Source organism: Dreissena polymorpha, chromosome 11, assembly GCF_020536995.1.
Source record: "Dreissena polymorpha isolate Duluth1 chromosome 11, UMN_Dpol_1.0, whole genome shotgun sequence".
Taxonomy (NCBI): Eukaryota; Metazoa; Mollusca; class Bivalvia; order Myida; family Dreissenidae; genus Dreissena; species Dreissena polymorpha.
Window position 1 is genome coordinate 69,995,517 of NC_068365.1, and position 24,289 is coordinate 70,019,805.

Consider the following 24,289-nt stretch of genomic DNA (forward strand, 5'->3'; position numbering starts at 1 on the left):
AAACTGACTGAGAGACACACAAATTGTTGACCACACAGAAATGTAAAAATAGACAGACAAGAAAGCCACATATATACATGAGGCGTGCTCTGTGAAAACGGGGCTTAAGGCATGTGCCTCAAATATCGTCCCACAATAGCCAATCAGTACCGGCCTGTGTATTCCGCACAGTCCTGTGAAGTCCGCACAGGGTAATCAGGGACGACACTTTCCGCATTTCAGTGTTCTTCTCTTTTAAAAGAATACTCTTAAGAAAAAAATCCACTTTCGGCGGAAAGTGTTGTCCCTGACAAGCCTATGATGACTGCATAGGCTAATCTGAAGTTAAGAATACAGACAGGCATCGTTGAAGAAGAAAGTCAGTCTTTCTTTGGACAGGCAGAGCGGAACAGACAGACAGACAGATAGACAGCCTAGACACAAGGAGTGACTGATATACTTTCTGACTGGCTAACTGAAACAACGACTGGCAGGCGTGTGAACCAACGGGTCGGTCTCCGACTCACAATCAGGCAGCATGGGCATCCACATTTACATAATGACACAATTTCGGTTAAAAAAACATTCAAAACACATACATCCTTCATTTGGAAATATATTCTTTCATCAAACGGAGCAAATCACAATTTTAAATAAGACTGCAACCTATTGATTTTGAATCATATCTGATTTATATCTATCAGCGCGCGTATGGATTTATCAGTTCTTGTATACATGTTTGTCGATTTAATATTCTTACATACTTAAAAATATTTTATATTAAGTACTATCAATACATTTGGTTTTGATGAATTTCATCTGCTGCATGTTTGATACAAACGATAAAATAAGATGTACTAGTATAGAGTTATCAACAGAAACATGTAAGTAATTTATATAAAATTAAACAAATAATATACGCAATGTGTATAGAAAATATTGCAAAACTATGCTCAATATATACGTACAAATGATCAAAACTAATTGAAAGTAATATAATATATGCATATTTAGATTCCAGAGAATTTCACAGAATTGTCTATTCGGATGTTTGACGCACTTGACGACAGTGGAGCTGGGAAGGAAACTGTATTGGAGCGGAGGAGAACTTACTTGCGGAGGGAGCACATTGAGAAAATAGCACTTCAACTACAAGGAAGGAACTATGAGTGTTTTCATTTCGGGAGCCAGTCGGAAGGGACCACAACTCCCGGTCTCCAGTCTGATATTGATTTTCTAGTAAGTAGCAACAGAATCAATATCATGACCATCTGGGAAGACTGGAAGGCTGGTTTTCAGAACCTTCTGATGCTCCACGACAACACCACTCCACCTCAACAGTACTTGCTACAAGTCATCGGAGTCTACACACCGGAACCAGTGACCAGTCTGACCGTTGACAGGTTGGTAAGGAAAGATTCTGGGCAAATACTGTTAAGCGCTGAAAGATGGAAAAATAACATCGCGTATGAGACTAGAGATGAAGGGGAGGCAACTACAAATGGGCCTTCTGTGAGTTGGGTGCCTAACTGGGATATTGTATATGCATTTCATGTACGCAAACCTCTTCCTGAAATACAGCACTGGATAGACAGATGTAGAGGTAAACACTGGCCACCTGTTCAGCTTCTCGAGGCTGCACGGATAGCTCCGTGTTTCCTGGTACCAGCAGGACATCCAGACAGCGATTACAAGCGTGAAGAATGGCGACTGTCTCCAAACCTGATAGAACGAATGTTGATGTTTAGCTTCAATATGACTCAAATAAAATGTTACATTGTTTTAAAACTAATCAAAAAATCATTATTTGCTAACATTGTGGGGGATGCTTTTACAAGCTTTCATTGTAAAACTATAATGTTTTTCACAATAGAAAGAACACATCCTTCTCTGTGGTGCGAACACAACCTTATGTTTGTACTTTTGCTCTGTTTACATGTATTAAGGCGATGGCTGCGATTGGGAAGGCTACCACATTATATCATAGAAGGTGTGAACTTGTTCGATGAAAAACTCTCAAAGTTGCTGCAGAAACGCTTTTTAGTGTATATAGACTCGTTGATAAGGAATAACTTACAAGATGTATTTTGTATTGGTATAGATAATATAGGATGTCGGTTACAAGCGTGTAGTATGCGGCATACTGTACAGGCTGGAGAACTAAGAGGTGTATTTTTACATAACAGCATCAGATTACTGCTGAAGTTTGAGTGCTTGGACAGATTGAACATAGCGTTAACAGTTATCAAACATGTACAGAGCAGTTCTCATTCAACCTTCGAGCATGAATTAAAATATTTAACACGCAATTGTTTTGAAAACTCAACGAATGCCATGTCAAAAAATGCTGCTCTTGAATTGATTAAACACTTTTATGCGTTTCAAATTTCAGTTCAATCATCTTACTATTTGCGACTACAAAACGTTCTTGACAGCGAAAATATTAGGCGTGTCCAATATTCCTTAAATTCGGATGTAGCTTCTAGTCGCTTAAAGTTTGCTTCTATGCTATACTGCAGTGGTCATCTTCAGGCGGCAGTTCGAGTGCTGGAGGATGTAGAGAGGAGGTATCACAGCAAGGTCAAGGCTGTGTGTGCATTTATAGGTATAGAGGGAGAAAGGGATCTGAAGGTGTTTGCTAATATGTTAGCAGGTAACAAAGAAGAGGGAATTAGTGAACCACCATTCGTATCCTGTGTCAGATTTGTAAGGCAAGAATCGTATTGCACTCCTGCCATATTATTGTTTGAAATGAATCGCAATAAAACCGAAGAGGAAGTGGCACAAAGAAATTACGTTGACAAACTATGGATGGACAGTGCTGAGGTGGATGCCCGTCCATTCCTACACTATCTGCAGTATCTCACGTATGGAGGACTTGGTGAAAGTGATAATCAGCTACAGGCATTAAGAGCCTTGGAGTCTTGTATGTATGATATAAGAAATAAACTCAACCTGTATCACAAAGAGACAGCACTCAACTTGCTGGGGCATTGTTACGAAATGGAAGGAGACTATGCAGGAGCGTTACATTACTACGAGTGGTCGTTGCGTTGTCATCGTACAAACAACGCCGCTAACTGGCACATCCTGCGTATTATGCGTCTCATAAGTGGTTAAAAGAACAATATAACAATGTAACGACATTAACCAAATAACTATAAACCTATGTTAAATATAAGATATTTGTGACCAGTTAGTTAGTCTCGATTATGTAATTTAATGATATGTACATGTATTATAAACTGTAAGAAGAGGCAATGTATTTGTATGTTTCAAAATATTAACATGGCTACATTGTACACTCTGAATTGGTGTGTTGAATACTCCCTTATTTCTGTCAAATACGCATGGTGATGTGTACATTGGTATATGCACGTGCTCTTATAATTTTTGTTATCAATCTTTTGGACGCACTTTAGAATCAGATGTTATAATCAACCACTACGACTATACATATAATTCATATATTTACCTCCACGAGGAAACTAAACGTGTGTCCAGCAAGGTCAATAAGCCATTTTACGGTTCAAATTGTAATTAAATCGTTTTACAAATGAATAAAAAATCAAAATGTACGCTACATACAATGTCCTCAATTGCGCAGGAATTGGATGGAGAATATAAAAATTGATACATAAATGTGTTACTGCATTGAATAATGAACATATATGAATAGAGCTTGTTTGCTATGAATACATTTGTAAATTTTAAATTGATGCTTTTGTGTATATTACCCAAGCACGAAATGCTTATGCTAACCTTTTTCTCGTTCTTTGCAAATTAAATCTTAAATATAGTACTTGAACACAATACAATACTTATTTATTCGGAGTTTAAAACGATTGATGATATAGCAATCCATATATACAATTATGACGACAAACTTTAAGCAAACAGTGTAGACCCTGATGAGACGCCGCATTATGCGGCGTCTCATCTGGGTCTACGCTGTTTGCAATGTCCTTTTTTCAGGAAGCTAGGCATAAATGGGTTAAGCAAGACAAACGATACGATTTTACAACATGAAAAACACTTCACTCGCTACAATTACAGCATGTATGGTTGCTGAATTCTGACATACCGATTTGGCGGATTCGAATGTCGACACAACGCCATAACGCTTACACGAAAGAACGCGAAATGTCGTGTGTGTCGTTTTTTGTTGTTGTCTTTTAGTATTTCTATCATACACATACGCCAGAACGATAAATGAAGTGCGCCATCGCGGCAAAAATGGCAGAACGATGTATTAATTGGTCGCATTTCGGTGTGATGGGTAAAAACATTTCAATGTCGCGCATTTAGTGTTTGGGTCTCGCGGGTTAGAACAGCGATAACACGACTACTTTTAAAGTCGACACATACCTTTGGATATATGTGTCGTTATTGGCGTGCCGTTGTATAAGCGCCATTCAAACAAACGAACATGCCAGAACAATATGGCAGAAATCACACACCACACCATTACCCCTAAGGTACGCAAAATTTCCTCCTAACACTCGAAAAGTTCGCTCAACAAATGTAACCACCCTGGTCGGATGTGAATCCCCGTATATCACCGTGTAAAGTCAAGATTAGCATGCACTTCGTTAAAATGCGTCTTTCATAGATAATGCTCCGATAACCAAGTTGAAATGCTCATAAAAAGTAACATATAAGCAATGTGTTTCATGGGTTGGATTACTCGGATGAGGGTTGTGTTTCAAATATCACATGCACGTCTCATTTAAAATCGTGCGATACATTTCAGCCTTGTTATGGGAAAACTGGGGCTAACACAGGTGCGTAAAGTGTCGTCATATTATTAAAACGCTCTCAAGTCTGTTTCTGGGTAGAACCACTACTTGTTGTCTTTTGAAAGATCTCAAGAACGCTCCAACGGAGGTGATTCAACCCGTTACCTCCTGGTAACTAGGCGGACACCATATCCATATCGTCACGGAGATCGAACCAGTTACCTTCTGGTCGCAGGGCGGACACCATATCCATAGCGTCACGGAGGGGATCGATCCCGTTACCTCTTGGTCGCAGGGCGGACACCATATCCATAGCGCAGTGCTCCAGCTAGGCCTAAATCGAAGGGCGGCGCGCCCCGCCCTCCCGAACCTCCGCCCTGCCCTCCCGAACCTCCGCCCTGCCCTTCCTAGGCCCCCCCTGCCCTTAATATTTTTTTTTTACATAATTATTATAATTCAAATTCTCTTATTACATTGTTATTACTTTAATCCTCATTGTAGACATTATATTTGAATGGTTTAATAATAATGGGAATAATATATTATAACAATTATTAATAACATATCAATTAACATACATCAGGAAGCATTCCAGAAACACCCGCGCGCTCGAACGTGCCCTTATTACAAAATACTGCGCGTCGAAAGTGCCCTTTTAACAAAAAAGCCACCCTGCCCTTTTCAAATCCTAGCTGGAGCACTGCATAGCGTCACGGAGGGGATCGAACCAGTTACCTGCTGGTCGCTAGGCGGACACCATATCCATAGCGTCACGGAGGGGATCGATCCCGTTACCTCCTGGTCGCTAGGCGAACACCATATCCATAGCGTCACGGATACATTTTTGAAACTTGTTTATAAAAGTCCTTCCATATAGTAGACAATTTGTTGCTGTGTTAGATAGTCGATTTATGTTCACGAATGATCAGATAAATTAATACACATGTTTCGCTGTCTTGAGTGAAAACATGATTGAGTGAATTAATTAAGTTATGGTTATGGGGGACCATATGCGCGTAAATGTTTACACTATTTGTTAATTAAGTTACAGGTTTTATATGAATTTACATAATCTTAGAATTAATATAGTGTGACTGATGATCATTTGCTGAACAAAAAGATTATCAAATGGCAACAACAAAGTTAGTTTTAGCTTATGCTTTTTCATCGTTTGTTAAGCTTTTAACAGGGTTTAACGGGAGAAATGTACGCGAATAATAACGCCATGACGTAGGTACCGGTTAAAAATTATTGAAATTGTTCATAATTATATTTTCTCTGTTTGAAACATTGAATTAACAGTTGTTTATCACTGACGTGTTCTCATAAACCGTATATAAGCATATAATAAATCCAATTTATATTTAACTGGCATTAGTTTTTATAGAAGTCACTGACATTTCTTCGATTAAAAACTGTTCATTTTTAACAAAGCACAGTTGTTAAGGTCAACATGGAACAAGCTAACACTACACTTGCAGGAGATGCGAGCGAATTTTTAAATGCTATATAAGGACTCTATATGATGTACTTAACATGATTTAATTATATTTAAGAATCGGAATGCATTTTGCTAGATTTCCATATGTGCCGACCGTCGTGTATTTGTTGGCGTAAGATGCTCGTTTCATATGCGGTTTCATATTCGTCAAATGGCACAAACATTAACTATCACGCCTTACATACTCGTCATTTAACGAGTGAAAAACAAACAGAGAGTTAAAGATACGCGCAATTCAATTTAACGTGCAATAGTCATAAATATGAATATGTGTTAAAATGTTGTTTGTTTTCAGATATGGTTATAGCGTGTCAACTAATACAACATATGCAACGAAACATTACTTTCCCACTGACGGAATTCGAGACCCACTGCATTTTAATGAGCATTAAGCCGCGCTCTGGGAAAACGGAGCTTAATGCATGTGCGTGAAGTGTCGCCCCATATTAGCCTGTGACGTCCGCACATTTTAATCAGTGAAGACACTTCCCGCTTATGCATTAAATACTGGACTATACAGCCTAATATGGTTCGATACTTTACGCACACGCATTAAACCCCGTTTTCCCAAAGCGTTGCTTAATTGTATTAAATTAGTCTATATAAATCGTTAGATTCATATTGGGAAACAGGTGTGGAAGCTTTCTTGTGTTGACTACTCTTTGAAAAAAAGATTCATTAAATCGTGAGCCTCGCTTTGTGAAAACATTGTTAAACATACAATGTATGTGCGTTTTGTGTCGTGCCTGATTATCATGTGCAGCCCCGAACGGCTAATCAGGGATGACACTTTCCGCCTAAACTAGATTTTTGTGAAGATGAGGCGTTCTTTTAATAAAACAAATTCCAATAGTGCCGACAGTGTCGTCCCTTATAAGCATATGCCGACTACACAGGATAATCTGGTACGACATTTAAACCATAAGAGCTGACAGTGTCGTCCCTGATTAGCATATGCCGACTGCACAGGATAATCTGGTACGACATTTAAACCATAAGAGCTGACAGTGTCGTCCCTGATTTGCATATGCCGACTGCACAGGATAATCTGATACGACATTTAAACCATAAGAGCTGACAGTGTCGTCCCTGATTTGCATATGCCGACTGCACAGGATAATCTGGTACGACATGTAAACCATAAGAGCTGACAGTGTCGTCCCTGATTTGCATATGCCGACTGCACAGGATAATCTGGTACGACATTTAAACCATAAGAGCTGACAGTGTCGTCCCTGATTTGCATATGCCGACTGCACAGGATAATCTGATACGACATTTAAACCATAAGAGCTGACAGTGTCGTCCCTGATTTGCATATGCCGACTGCACAGGATAATCTGATACGACATTTAAACCATACGAGCTGACAGTGTCGTCCCTGATTAGCATATGCCGACTGCACATGATAATCTGATACGACATTTAAACCATAAGAGCTGACAGTGGCGTTCTGATTAGCATATACAAACTACACAGGATGATCTGATACGACATTTAACGCACAGGCATTAAGCTCGTTATTTTTAGAGCGAGGCTCAATTAATTTACAGAATCAGCATCTTTTATAATAGTCGTAAATACATGTTTTCGTACTAGTAATATATTGACTAGAGACACACTCAAAGTACATGACTTAAAAGTGAAAAAAAATGGTACGACATATGAAATATTCACAAGAGACGACACACATGGGAATAATAAAATATTAATGTGCATAAGATGTACATTTAAAATGACCCAAAACGACATGAAATACGACTCTGTAATTTGTGTATGGTATGTGTATTTAAAACATAGAAATTTAAGTGTAAGAATGTTTTGTCGGCATTTTCTACACGTTTGTAGAATAACAAAATCTTTACGGAAATATTAACATTTTACGAACTAAATCTGATCAGATGAGCCTCTTTTGGGAGGAAAACTGGGCTTTCTGCAAGTGCGTTAAGTGTCTTCCCAGATTTTGCGGACTGCACAGGCTAATGAGCGACGACACTTGTCGCCTTTACTGGGTTTTCTCTAAGAAGAGACTTTCTTTGAACGGAAAAAACTATACAAGCGGAAATACACCCTCCATGTTTAGCCTGTGCGAACCACACAGGCTTATCTGGGATGACACTTTACGCACTTTCATTAAGCCCATTTTTCCCAGGCTTAAATCTGCCATCGGACGTTGCCAACCAAGAAAGAAATCATTCGCAAACTAAATTCCAATGTAGAATGTATTTTAGAACATCTACAGAATACTCGTAATTAAGGGCCAGCGTGTAAACATGTATTGATGGGAAAGTAAAACAATGTATTCAACTTATATCTAATCAAATAAAAATTTACGGGAATTTCTTAAAAACAATTAAAACAACAACATAATAACTGCTAGCATTATGCACAAGTGTAAACACGTGAATAGGGAAAAATGATGCTTTTTTGCCCAAAATAGAGCTACGAAAAAAAAAATGAATATATGAAACAAGTATCGTGCCTTAATGCAATGCACATAAAGCGATTAACTAAGGTAAATGTAATCTTATAATAATCAGATACACTATTAGTCGTGGAATCCTCGCAAGCTCAGGCACGTGAAGAACAACGTTTAAAGTCTTGGCAAACGACTTTGCGGGGAAAACAACAAGCCTCCCCGATTGCCATCCCCACGGATTGTGTCATTTCCGGTGCGGTGACTTCTTAACGCTGCCAGAGGGTGTACATCCTCTGCATCTCATCGCACGTGTAGGAGGCGTAGCTCGGCACGCAGTGCCCGTAACGGTCGCTCAGTAGGATATTTTCTGTACCGGAAAGCCTGATGCAGCAAAGCGACGTTTTCGATCCGTACTCCGTTCTTGTTATGGAAGTCGCGGTCAGCAAGAGTCGCTTCTGATTCTTTGCATTTTGCTAGCAACCGCTAACTTTCCACGCCGCCACGTTCGGGATTCCGCGTTCCGGTTCGCCGGACTTCCGTTGCTTTGCTGTCTCATCTGCACGACGTCTCAGATGTTGATCAACTTCTCGAGAATTTCCACGAGATTTGTTTTGGTGTCGCCACTAGCCAGGATGTTCTCGACTATGCGTATCGCCTCGTCGAGAGCAGCTGTATCCGGCCCACTTCCACCGCCGGAAATGGAACCAGAGAAAGCTCTGGCCATGCCGTCGGCATGAAGAGAACTGCCGTCTCGCAGCGAACTGCAAAACATAAACGTGTTGAAATGAGTATGTTCTTTATTGTTGGAATGTGTGTTTGAAAGAAATGGATACAGCGTTTTTACATAATTGTGCATATATTTTTGGGACTGGGGCGTAGCCCCACGGCCATAGCAATGATACGAATTTCTGAGCCTATCCGAATTGACTGGCTGCCAAAAACCAAATTCCCAAAAGCCAGATTTACCACTTTATTCATGCGCAATAGAAGGAGCTCTTCGCAGATGTCAATAACCCGTTTTGTAAATACATAGAATCACTATACAACATGACAGTGTCATAAAAAGTGTAAACAAATATTATTCAAGCAAAACTGCTAAGCATTGACCAAGACATAGCTTTTAATGTTTACATATTCATGCGAGAATATGTTCCTCACTTTACGATCTAGGTCGAAAAGAGTGTTTACGGAGACAGTAAGAATAATATTTGTCTGAGACATTTTTTGAAGACATTATATTTGGTATTTATAAACATATTTTAAAATATTGATATTTTATTTTGCGTAAAAAAGACATTCCAGAAAAAGGATATGAAAATACAACAACAGATTTGCATTATCATTCTCGTAAATAGACGAAGTAACCGGATATGGTATTTCACTGCGCAGATCGACAGCGCAATCGAGCGCGAAAGGTTCTACGTGAGACAAAGTACACAAACTGTACACCGTTCTTTTATCAGAGTAAGTGGATGTAAAGATCAAAGTAAATGTTAAATTAGTCCGACTGGTTTGTTATGATCGTTTAGAAGACATTAAAATTTTTGTTAAGGGCATATTTGTTGTCATTGAAATGCACTTAAATAATACGAATTATTTAACATTTGATATCGATATAATTTTAATCCCGTTTGTCACGGAGTAAACATTGACTTATATAATAACAAAAAATACCGCATCTCGAGTATATGGTTATATCGCCGTGATAGCTTAGGCGTCGTGACTTGTGTTCAAACATCATTTGACCCGAGGGTCCCGGGTTCGAATCCAACCATGAGAGTATATTTAGCAATGCCAAGTAAATCAACAGTGACCTCCCTTGCGGAAGCTTATAAACATTTAATAATTGCGAAACGTGACCCGAGTATTGGTACCAATTTATAACGGTCTTAAAATAGTCTTAAAGTGATATTATGAGCATCTAAAAGTGTATAGGTGTCTATCGCAACCGTTGTTTGTTGGTGTTTTCACTTCATATACACTTATATTTGTTAATGAAGCATCAACATACTAAAACAATATGCCGGAAAGAGAAAAATAATGCATTTGAATATCAACCGTACTTTCGTTTGACATTTGATCATGCATGTACGATTTGAACCTAAATTTAGTTTTAGTGCAGATTCGTTCTTTCGACACAATGACACAGTTTTGTTTACGGATCATTTCGGCTTACAGGGCTGGGTGGGTCACGTAAGAATATCGAATATAAAATATATTTTTATAAACAACTGGTAGCAAGGTGAGTTGGAGATAATTGATCAGTAACCACATTTTAACAAACTCTTTTGACCTGTAACTTCTTTTCAGCTCAATTCAACAGTGCAAAATGCCCATAATATCAATTTAAACGGCGACGGTAGCGGAGGGCATACATGTCATTCTGACCTCTTGTTAACTAGTATTGAAACTAGAATGGCATATTAAGCATGAGCTATAGATTACACCTTCAGTTTTATAAGGTCAGCATACATGTAAACTGTATCTAGCAGTAAAAGAGCGTGGATCCGTTTACATTTACTTCAGTTTAGTCACTAAACGTCTTCCCAATCACACTTACATGTTATCTAGACCCATGCCTATAGTGCTTTGATTTAAACTGTTATGTGTTGTAAAACAAAATGACTTTAAATAATTTAAAAAAAGGTCCTAAATGTTGAAAATGTGACGAAATAAAATCGTTTTTTTCTTTTTACAATTTGATGACCAAGGTACTTGTTATACAAAGTCTTATATTAACTCGATGTCAATTAATGATAATATCTGTCTGAGCTTATAATAAACCGTAATATAAAAAGAAAAAATGATTCTTTAAAAAAACATCTTGGTGAAATGAAGCAACTATTTTACGAAACCCACAAACCGGAAGTCAGACCAGTGGTGTGGACGAGAAGGTTCATAGTATCAAATAGGGCCGCACCTTCGCTCTCACCGGAAGTCGTTCGGACACTGATCAACTTCCGATTGGTAAGAGCACGTTTGAAATCACACAATAAGTGCTCCGTCTTCAAATCGCTCGCTGGGATCTTAATATCTGTCAATGAAGGTAATATCGTTGAACTTCGTAAGGAGACTGTCAGATGATAGTAACCCGTCGTTATATCAAAGTCGTTGCAACCGATAAAGATATTTCGTGAAAAACATCTTACAATCGCAGATGTTTTTATTATACTAGATATTATTATCTTAGTAGTAATAACACCTTTGAACACCATAATTGTGTAAAAGCGTGTGCGGTGTGATATAACTAAACTTAGCGATGTATGGTGTCACAGCCTTCGGCAGGACGGTGTGTTGTTTCACAGCATTTTACTGAACGGTTTGTAGTGTCACAACATTTGACTGTATGGTTTGTGGTGTCACGACATTTGTTTGAACAGTTTTTGGTTTCACGACATTTAAGTAAACGGTTTGTATGGTCAAAAATTTGACTTGATGGTTTGTGGTGTGACGATATTTTACTAAACGGTTTGTGATGTCAAAACATTTTACAAAACGGTCTGTGATGTCATGACATTTGGTTGAATGGGTTGTAGTGTAATAACATTTGACTGAACGGTTTTTTTGTGTCACAGCATATGACCTGTCGTTTTTGATGCCCCAACAATTGTTTGGCACATCAGTTGAATGTAACGTTATTTTAGATTCGCATTCTGGGAAAAGTTGGCTTAATGATTGTGCGTAAAGAGACATTCTAGACAAGCATGTGCAGTCCGCAAAGGCTTATCAAAGACAATAGTTATCGCTTTTAGTTTTAAGCCGGTCTCTTCTTAACGAAATACAGTTTATGCGGAAAGTGTCGTCGCTGATTAGCCTGTGCGCACTACAAAAGCAAAGCCAAAAAAACACTATATGCGCATGCATTTAGACCTATTTATTAGGACGAGGTTTATTGAATGATTGGCTTGCGTTATTACAGTTACGTTATCAATTATTTAATATTTTTTGCCATTATATTTAATTTCTTTTTCATTCCCTGCTGTCAGGTTTGTATATAAACGCATGTAACTTAAGAATAATTCGAACATTTATAAAATTCATTATGTGCAAATGTGTCACCTTAATACAAGTATTAAATGTGGTTAAATAGACTGCTTAAAAATATTGATATACTGTCTTCATACATTTGTGATCTACATTTCAATAATAACAATCTAAATATTGAAACTGTTTTATAGGCTGCATTCTACTTTGTTGTGTTTTTTAGGGGAAATATAATGTTTGATATATAAATTTGCCTACAAACGGTAATTCAATATCTAAAATTCACTGGGTATACCTTTGCAATTTCCATTCGAGATCCTGCTTTCATCTTTTCCTAGTTGATCTTACGTTGTACCCTAGCGTTTCTCTGTATCAAAAACGAATTCAACACCTTGAAATAAGAAAAGAATGGAAATATCATAGCAGGGCTCGCATGTCATGTTTTATATTTTGGGAGCACTTTCGTTAAAATCATTTTTCTATTTGAGAGTTTTTTTCACATTATAATCCAAAGGGATTATTACGTTACATCAGGAAATTGTACCGGGGAAAACGGTGCTTAATGCATGTGCATAAAGTTTTGTCCCCGATCAGCATGTGTCGTCCGCACATTCTTATCAGGGACGACTCATTCCGCCGATTTACGTTAAAATGCGACTTTCTTTAAACGAAAAATTCCATAAAAGCGGACAGTTTGGTTCTTGATTAGCCTGTGCGGACTGCAAAGGCTAATCTGGGACGAAATTTGACGCATATATATAAAACCTCTTTAAGCGAAGCGAAAATATGTTTATAGCCGACAGCTCTTGAAGCTTGGAATTTACTGTCCATTTGGTACGAATGTTGCACTGCAAAACGACAGAGGCATCATAAGCGATTACATGTATGATAATTAGTCGATTGGGAAATGCCATATTATTATTATTTGACAGATTTTCATTTTATTTTGATCGGTAAGATGTTCCTGCAAAACGATTTCGCATTAATTTATTTCAGTATTTATCGACTTGAAAGACCTATAACACCTATAAAACTTAAACCCATCACCGCTTTTTCGCCTATATGACTGAAACCCCATCCCCGCTTTGTCGTCTCTGTGACTGAAACCCCATCACGACTTTGTCGTCTCTGTGACTGAAACCCCATCACCAATTTGTCGCCTTTGTAACTTAAACCCCATCACCACTTTGACTCCTATTTGACTTATACCTCATTACCGCTTTGTCGCCTTTGTGACTTAAACCCCATTACCGCTTTGTCACCTATGTGACTTAAACCCCATTACCGCTGTGTCGGCTATGTTACTGGAACCCCATCCCCACTGTGTCGCCTATGTGACTTCAACCCCATCGTCGCTTTGTCGCCTATGTGACTTAAACCCCATCGTCGCTTTGTCGCCTATGTGACTTAAACCCATCACCGCTTCCCAGTTGATCTTACTCTGGACCCCAGTGTTTCTCTGTATCAAAACGGGTTGAACACCTTGACATAAAAACAATGAAAATTGCATAGCAGGGCTCGCATGTCATGTATAATCATTAGAGCGCACTTTCATTTAAATCAAAGTCGAACATAGGTTGATATGAACCACATAATTCATAAATCACAGTGCATGTCTGTCGCGCGTTGACTAAGTGATTTCCACAAGTCTACGTGTATTTCACACGGCGCCGTCAACTACATAACTTTCGCCCGAATACCAATAGACTTTTACATGACGTCCAAGTGCCATTGACCTAACGCTACGTTCCATATGAAACATAAAAGTTCGTTTGATTTAAAGCGATACAAAAAGTTCGTTTTAATTTATTTTTTGTGTCACAATATGTGCATGTGAATTTTTGGCTACGATACCCGAACATTTACGAACGAACGCGAGATTTGCTTCGGGAAGCTTCGGAATCTTCCAAGATCTGGACGCAGTATTGGTTTGTTATGTTGTTTCTAATGGAATGGAAATCAGTGCAATCTTCAACAAAAACCGTAATTTCTTTATTGTTTAGTGTTAAAGAGTACAGAAAGTCAAAAGTCCATTCAATATCCGTTGTATTACTTTTTATGGTAAGAAACCGAAAACATTTAAGGTGACTTTTCTCAACGTTCTGCACAGTTTAAATATTCATGAGTGCAATATAACAAATCAAAACCATGTTTTAATATTCACGAGTGCAATATAACAAATCAAAACCATGTAGCGACCCATAAGGCTTAATATACACGAGTGCAGTATAACAAATCAAAACCATGTAGCGACACATAAGGCTTAATATTCATGAGTGCAATATAACAAATCAAAACCATGTAGCGACACATAAGGCTTAATATTCATGAGTGCAGTATAACAAATCAAAACCATGTAGCGACACATAAGGCTTAATATTCACGAGTGCAATATAACAAATCAAAACCATGTAGCGACACATAAGGCTTAATATTCATGAGTGCAGTATAACAAATCAAAACCATGAAGCGACACATAAGGCTTAATATTCATGAGTGCAATATAACAAATCAAAACCATGTAGCGACACATAAGGCTTAATATTCACGAGTGCAATATAACAAATCAAAAGCATGTAGCGACACATAAGGCTTCTCGCTTGTTTCAAGAAACTGGTAAACGGTATAAAATTCATTTTATAAGGAAACTAGTTTATAAATCATAAACATACCACTCTCATGGAAAACGGGGTTAAGTGAATGTGCGTAAAGTGGCGTCACAGGTTTCCCTGTGCATTCCGCACCGGCTCAACAAGGGCGACACTTTTCGCGTAGGCAGGAACTTTCGCTCAGATAATCTGTCTTTAAACGAAAAAAGACAAAAGCGTAATAAACAGTGTAATCTGGAACAACAATTTACTCTTATTCATTTAGCCGCGCTTTTTTGGGAGGCGTGGCTCAAATGTATATGTATTTGCTAAGAACGTCCGGTAAACAGTTCATGTCATGCGTTCTGAGTCGCTCAATACTTATTTGAATTAATTCAAGACATGTCTGTTCGTTAATTTTCATATTAAAAACGGCGGTCATTTACAGTTGCAATATTAATAAACAAACTTTAATATGGTGACAGCAAATAAGGAACTGTGGTTTTAAAAGTAACTGTTATAATATACTTTGTCTACTTCCATTTAGACTTTGTCACATTATTTCCATAGCTGGCACACGCTAACGTCCGCTTTTCTGTGTTTTCGCTTTAAACGGTTTACATCAATTTACTGGGGTTCATTCATGTGTTGAATGCATTATTATATCCGTTTGCATCAGAGTATTTACAAGGCATATGAACCCACAGGAGATAATATTGTAGATATGTGCACGATTTTTATTAATTTGTAACTTTACCTTTACATTTAGTATTTATTGATTTTTGTTTTTACAACAAAACTATAGTGAGGGTATTAGTCAATAACAAAACGTGCTGCGTGAGTTAATTTACAGGTTACAAATCGTAATATTATCGCAACATATTGTGTCGGATTTAATTGTCTATACAATTGTGTGTACAACTTTAAGCCACACACCTTGAAATGAAATACATGTTAATCAATACATATAGATGCAATTTGAAAGTGTGCAAAATTGTCATTAAATCTATAGCCTAGTTAACAAGTAATTTATTATTATGTTTTAATTTTAAAACCGAAAGTAGGATTTCTATACGTATACGTTCATTTCGACAAACGCGATTATTTTTAAGTTTTAAAGCGCAAAAAAGACGAATTTCTACCTTGTAACCACCAGATATATTCTTATTGGCATATATAAAATGAAATGTATAGCCTGGTTAGCAGTTAATTAATTATTTTTGAAACGGTACCGTTTTTAAAACCGAAAGTAGGATTTCTAGACGTATACGTCCATTTCGACAAAAGCGAATATTTTTAGGTTTTAAAGTCCCAAAAGACCCAAAAAGACCCAAAAAGATTTATAATTTAATTTACTATGCCATGTATTTCATTTCAAGGTGTGTGGTTTTAAATAGCTGAAGGGTGCATATTGATATAAACATGTGCCAGATTGTGCATATGGACACGTGATGTTTAAAAGGTCAAAGAAGTCATTTGAATGACAGGTGTATATTTAAAGCCATATGAATAATCAAAATCAACGAATATGTCGTTAAATAAAGATACACCGTTAAAAATCAGTGTTCCTTCAAGCAAAGGCCACACTTTCAACGCTAGATGTGGTATGGTGGCATACATTTAACGAGATACAAAATGCCTTTTTTTATTATTTGTTTGACAATATATTCCATGTGAATCGTCCGCTACGATATCCGAACATTTACGAGCAAACGCAATATTGGCTTCGGGCAGCGTCGGAAGCACGATACCACAATCCCCTAAAAAAGTGACCGACGCATATTCCTTTCTTTCCAAAATCTGACACCCATAAATGACTGTGTCAACGAACAACTAAATACAAAAAAAAGATATTCCATGCGAACAAATAAAGATAATTTTACAGAATTTCATTGACTGACACATCTGAAATGTGGAATAATCAGTAAATACATGCGCAAACGATGTTTAAGTACTTTTTAACAGGCTTGGTGCACCGACAATTCCCAGTTTCTAAAACCTACTTCCGAATTGTGGACGTATAGTTCCCACTTTTCAAAACAAATATTCTCGAACAGTGGACCGACCGTTCCTAGTTTCCAAAATCAGTTCCTGAATAGCGGATAATAGCTATTTTTTTCTGAAATCTGAAACTGAATAATCGACCGACAGTTTCCAGTTTCTCAAATATAATCCTGAATATTGGATCGATAGTTGCAAGTTCCCTTATATTTACCTGTAATTTGGACCTATACTACCCATTTAACAAAATATTAACACGACTATTTGAACGGTTATTCCCAGTTTCCGAAATGTTTACGCCAATATTGGACCTATAGTTTACAGAATACCAAAATCTTTACGTGAATAGAGAACCGATATATTTATATATACCCAAATTGTTCATGAATACTGATATAACTTGATTTTCATACATTTACGCAAACAGATTTGTCATGTTAATATGTTGCTACTCAATTGGTTTACATCTTTGATAGTGCTAAGTTGTCTTCGAGTGTTACATTTTCAATATATACGGTAATATCAAATACCACTTATCGCGTCATGTTATTATAACAATTTGCATTCTCGACGACCGGATTCAATTAGATGTTCGATTTCTTATGTAAATCATTTAATGCGGGTTATTGGCAATGTCAAATTATATATATTAAGCTAAAGTATAGTTTACACTTATGATTAAGTTAGAAGAGGGAATCCAAATATGATACGCCGAACAAATGTGTGAACACTAGTCTTGAAATACCAAATCTAGTTCGAGAAAAGATACTGTTTATCACATGCAAACAATTGTTTCGAATTTAATTATTATGGAGGTTATTTTACTTTTAAATAACAGTGTACATATAACTGTATGTATTATTATATTTATTTGCATCTAATGATCATAGTGACATGGAGGTCACGTGTACGTTCCCCAGAGTAGGAGCGTTCTTTATATCTCCCAAAAAACATCTATTACTGTTTCTACCGAGGAAACGGACACGTTAGCGTGCAATAAGCCTGTGGCTTTCGATGCAATCAATCTAAAATAAATAGGTTTCAGTTAACTAACTTAATGAATAAAACAACTTACAGTTCAAAATCGCCTGCAACACGATGACGATACTACACAGAACGTTCATGACGAATATAAGTGATTATACATCCATCTTTAGAAGAATAATTTAAAAATGAACCTGACCCCCTATTTGCCCAGCGCTAAAGTACTAAGCCTTTCGCACGGTCGTTACGGCTTGCAAATACCTCTTAGCGCAATGCAGCTGTCCATAACATGGGATTATCGCCATATGTGCGTTACATCCCGACTTAATCCCTATTGATTCAACATTTGTATCATGTTTTAATTTGTGAGTAAGTACACAGCTTTCTGAAAGGAGTTTATTCATGAAACATTGGTATTTTCCTTGCCAACATTCAGTGTCACGGAATGTTTCGTCCCTGCTTAGTCTGTGCACACTCTGGCTGGGTCTAGAATGACACTTTACGCACACTTTATGCACATGCACAAAGCGGTACAATTAAGACTGTATATATTTGTCATGCAATCTACAGAAAGGTTAGATGCATCTCTTACTTTAATTTCGATAAAATTGACGCTATGGAGTGGACGTTTTCTTTTCTTGTGTAATATGGGCATATTCATGTTTTGTGTTTGAGCAAGTTTGTTATTGAAAATGTGATAATCATTCAATTGACATACCGCATATGTTTGCTCTGTTTTACGTATATGTATGGAATATAATATCCAGTGTCCAATTTCAGGAAGAGGTTGCGTACATGACCTGTACGATACCCCAGTTAGTTATAAAACTAACAGAGGGCCCATCTTTGGTTGTCTCTTCTCGATCCCTAGCCTTATAGTCGAGTTCTTGTTTGCATCTTTCAGCGCTCACCAGTACTTGCCCAGAATCTTTCCTTACCAACGCATCATGAAGCAGACTGGTCGCCGGTTCCGGTGTGTCCCTTCTAATGACTTGTAGCAAGTACTGTTGGGGAGGAGTGTTATCGTCGTGGAACATCAGATAGTTCTCCATCCCAGCCCTCCAGTCTTCACAGACGGTCATGATATGCACACCGTTAAAACTCATAAGGACATCATTATCAGACTGAAGGTCTGGAGTGGTATTCCCGTCCGATTGGCTCCCGAAATAAAAACATTTAACATAACGTCCTTGTTGTTTCCATGATATCTTCTCAATTTTCTCCCTCCGCAAGAAAGTTCCTCTCCTCCGCTCCAATACAGTTTCCTTCCCAGCTCCACTGTCATCAAGTGCAATTGACAACCCTATTGACAGTTCTGTTAAGAGCTCTGGAATCTAGATATGCATATATTATTGATCAGTTTTGATCATTGCAACTTAAATATTCTACATAGTCAAATAACATGGTTGATACGCATTGATTATGTTTTATGTAATTTGTTTAAATGGAAATTAAACAGTTATATGTTTGCGTTGATAATTCATTAATAGCACAGCTTATTTGATTGTTTTGTAGCAGAAATGCAGTGGGTGAAATGTATGAATCCAAATGTATTCATTGAATAATATTTTTATACGAAAATTGCAAAATGATACGCACAATTTACCGAAAAAAAGAAGCAAAATAACCTGGTTGTGCATATGCACCCTGGACTGGTAAGAATCGCATAAATATATAACTTAATTAAACAGTATACTCGGAAATTAATCGTGAAAAATATTATTTAAATACTTCAAACATATTTGATTTTTTTTACGGCATTGTTTCTTAAGGATGTTAATGTGTGGATGTGGTTAGTTTGATCTTTACGACGTTGTTAACTATTTTTGAAAGACATACTAGACATACAACTTAGAAGGTGTTCATATCGGATGTTTGTTGGAATAACAAGTGCACATGAGTGTGACTTCCGAAATTGGTCATCTTCACGTGCGCATGTAAGCATCTGCACAATTAGCGAACTTTAAAGCGCCAAATTAATTGTCAGTCTTCGCGTGCGCACTTGATGACATGCTCTATAAGATATAAAGGTGCACATGTGATGACTTCTGCTTGCGCACATATGTACTTCCAAGCGCTCACGTGATACCTACAAATATTCCGGATATCAAGTGCATTAATCGTTTGATATCGATGTATGTAATATCTGTTTGATCTTATAATAAACCGTAATATAAAAAGAAAAAATGATTCTTAAAAAGCCATCTTGGTAAAATGAAGCAACTATTTAACGAAACCCACAAACCGGAAGTCAGACCAGTGATGTGGACGAGAAGGTTCAGAGTATCAAATATGGCCGCACCTTCGCTCTCACCGGAAGTCGTTCGGACACTGATCAACTTCCGGTAAGAGCACGTCTGAAATCAAACAATAAGTGCTCCGTCTTCAAATCGCTCGCTGGGATCTTAATATCTGTCAATGAATGTAATATCGTTGAACTTCGTAAGGAGACTGTCAGATGATAGTAACCCGTCGTTATATCGAAGTCGTTGCAACCGATAAAGATATTTCGTAAAAAACATCTGACAATCGCACATGTTTTTATTATACTAGATAATATTATCTTAGTAGTAATAACACTTTTTAATACCAGTATTGTGTAAAAGCATGTGTGGTGTGATATAACTAAACTACGCGATGTATGGTGCCAGACCTTCGGCAGGACGGTTTGTTGTTTCACAGCATTTTACTGAACGGTTTGTAGTGTCACAACATTTGACTGGATGGTTTGTGGTGTCACGACATTTGTTTGAAGAGTTTTTGGTTTCACGACATTTAAGTAAACGATATGTAGTGTCAAAAATTTGACTTGATGGTTTGTGTTGTCTCGATATTTAACTAAACGGTTTGTGATGTCAAAACATTTTACAAAACGGTCTGTAATGTCACGACATTTGATTGAATGGGTTGTAGTGTAATAACATTTGACTGAACGTTTTTTTGTGTCACAACATATGACCTGTCGTTTTTGATGCCCCAACAATTGTTTGGCAAATCAGTCGAATGTTAAATATTGCGTAATATTAGATTCGCATTCTGGGAACACTTGGCTTAATGATTGTGCGTAAAGAGACATTCTAGACAAGCATGTGCAGTCCGCAAAGGCTTATCAGAGACGATAGTTATCGCTTTTAGTTTTAAAGCGGTCTCTTCTTAACGAAAATACAGTTTATGCGGAAAGTGTCGTCGCTGATTATTCTGTGCGGACTACAAAAGCTAAGCCAAAACAGCACTATATGCGCATGCATACAGACCTATTTATAAGGACGAGGTTTATTGAATGATTGGCTTGCATTATTACAGTAAAATTATCAATTATTTGTTTTTTGCCATTATATTTAATTTATTTTTCATTCCCTGCTGTCAGGTTTGTATATAAACGCATTTAACTTAAGAATAATTCGTACATTTATAAAATTAATTATGTGCAAATGTGTCACCTTAATACAAGTATTAAATGTGGTTAAATAGACTGCTTAAAAAATATTGATATACTGTCTTCATACATTTGTGATCTACATTTTAATAATAACAATCTAAATATTTAAACTGTTTTATAGGCTGCATTCTACTTTGTTGTGTTTTTTTAGGGGAAATATAATGTTTGATATATAAATTTGCCTACAAACGGTAATTCAATATCTAAAATTCACTGGGTATACCTTTGCAATTTCCATTCGAGATCCTGCTTTCATCTTTTCCTAGTTGATCTTACGTTGTACCCTAGCGTTTCTCTGTATCAAAAACGAATTCAACACCTTGAAATAAGAAAAGAATGGAAATATCATATCAGGGCTCGCATGTCATGTTTAAAATTTTTGGAGCACTTTCGTTACAATCATTTTTCTATTTGAGTGTTTTTTTCACAATGTAATCCGAAAGGATTATTACGTTACATCAGGAAATTGTACCGGAGAAAACGGCGCTTAATGCATATGCATAAAGTTTTGTCCCCGATCAGCATGTGTCGTCCGCACACACTTATCAGGGACGACTCATTCCGCCGATTTACGTTAAAATGCGACTTCCTTTAAACGAAAAATTCCATAAAAGCGGACAGTTTGGTTCTTGATTAGCCTGTGCGGACTGCAAAGGCTTATCTGGGACGACATTTGACGCACATATATAAAACCTCTTTGAGCGAAGCTAAAATATGTTTAAATGCGACAGCTCTTGAAGCTTGGAATTTACCGTCCATTTGGTACGAATGTTGTACTGCAAAACGACAGAGCCATCACAAGCGATTACATGTATGATAATTAGTCGATTGGAAATGCGATATTATTATTATTTGACATATTTTCATTTTATTTTGATCGGTAAGATGCTCTGCAAAACGATTTCGCATTAATTTATTTCAGTATTTTTCGACTTGAAAGACCTATGACACCTATAAAACTTAAACCCATCACCGCTTTTTTGCCTATATGACTGAAACCCCATCCCCGCTTTGTCGTCTCTGTGACTGAAACCCCATCACCACTTTGTCGTCTCTGTGACTGAAACCCCATCACCACTTTGTCGCCTTTGTAATTTAAACCCCATCACCACTTGGACTCATATGTGACTTATACCTCATTACCGCTCTGTCGCCTATGTGACTTAAACTCATTACCGCTTTGTCACCTATGTGACTTAAACCCCATTACCGCTGTGTCGCCTATGTTACTGGAACCCCATCCCCACTTTGTCGTCTATGTGACTGGAACCCCATCCCCGCTTAGTCGCCTATGTGACTTCAACCCCATCGTCGCTTTGTCGCCTATGTGACTTAAACCCCATCGTCGCTTTGTCGCCTATGTGACTTTAACCCATCACCGCTTCCCAGTTGATCTTACTCTGGACCCCAGTGTTTCTCTGTATCAAAACGAGTTGAACACCTTGACATAAAAACAACGAAAATTGCATAGCAGGGCTCGCATGTCATGTATACTCATTAGAGCGCAGTTTTATTTAAATCAAAGTCGAACATAGGTTGATATTAACCACATAATTCATAAATCACAATGCGTTGGACACTATCTACGTGTCTGTCGCGCGTTCACTAAGTGATTTCCACAAGTCTACGTGTAATTAACACGGCGCCGTCTACTACATAACTTTCGCCCGAAGACCAATAGACTTTTACATGACGTCCAAGTGTCATTGACCTAATGCTACGTTCCATGTGAAACATTAAAGTTCGTATGACACCAAGGTACGACAACTTTACGACTATGGTTTTATCTGAAAGCAAATTCATTCATTTGCGTTACGTGTGATCCCAGATAAGCATGTGCAGTCCGGCCACAGACTTATCAAAGACGATACTTTTACATATGTTTGTGCATAAAGGATGATATTCTAAACAAAACTCTAGTCCAATGACGACACTTAACACACATGCACTAGACCCTGTTTTCCCAGAGCGCGGACTCATTTGTCTTACGATGTTCAATCAGACAGCCCCAACTAAGAACATAAGACTCCGGCGTCCTCGATGTGGTCACAATCATCCTACCCCCAGTCTTCAAACTCTCATTCCCGGATAGCATGTTCAGTACCCGCGCATTGCATCTCGTCCATCAGATGTAGTCATTCACTGGTCCGAATGCCGTCTTAATGCATGCTCTAGCAGTGGTCATCCTTGTGAAATTCAACTTCTATGAAATATAAAGGATGCGTTTGAATGTTCGTTCATCTAACTTTAAAAGTTCCGAAATAATTGTAAATGTGTAACAAACATCATCATCAGTAACATCCTCATCTTCTTCACCATGGGAAATACTGGCCAGCGTGCCACACTTCCGCGCTCCCCGCCCACCTGATCAAGCCCCCCCCCCCCCCCCTCGCGAGACGTACCTGTCTGGGGTTGAACATGGTCTCAAGCTCTGCGTGAGGGAGTTTTTCTGAGTTAACTTTAACCGATTTATTTGAGCTCGTTTTCATCAGAACAGAACATAATATATTTTATTCACGTTAACTTTACAGTTTTTTGTGTTATATATATATATATATATATATATATATATATATATATATATATATATATATATATATATATATATATATATATATATATATATACATACATATGATAATCAATACAACAGGA

The 24,289-nt window shown here is 37.6% G+C and overlaps 2 protein-coding genes across 2 annotated transcripts in view; both read left to right on the forward strand.

Annotated features, from left to right (window-relative positions):
- LOC127851570 (uncharacterized) overlaps positions 1–3,694 on the forward strand; it is a 44,592-nt gene extending 40,898 nt beyond the window's left edge. Inside the window, exon 9 of the mRNA XM_052385405.1 lies at positions 994–3,694. Coding sequence (XP_052241365.1) covers positions 994–3,099 — 2,106 coding nt within the window. The 3' untranslated portion in view covers positions 3,100–3,694. The remainder of the gene's footprint in view (positions 1–993) is intronic.
- LOC127849920 (uncharacterized) overlaps positions 1–24,289 on the forward strand; it is a 169,327-nt gene that overhangs the window by 15,948 nt on the left and 129,090 nt on the right. The gene's annotated exons all lie outside the window — the stretch shown is intronic.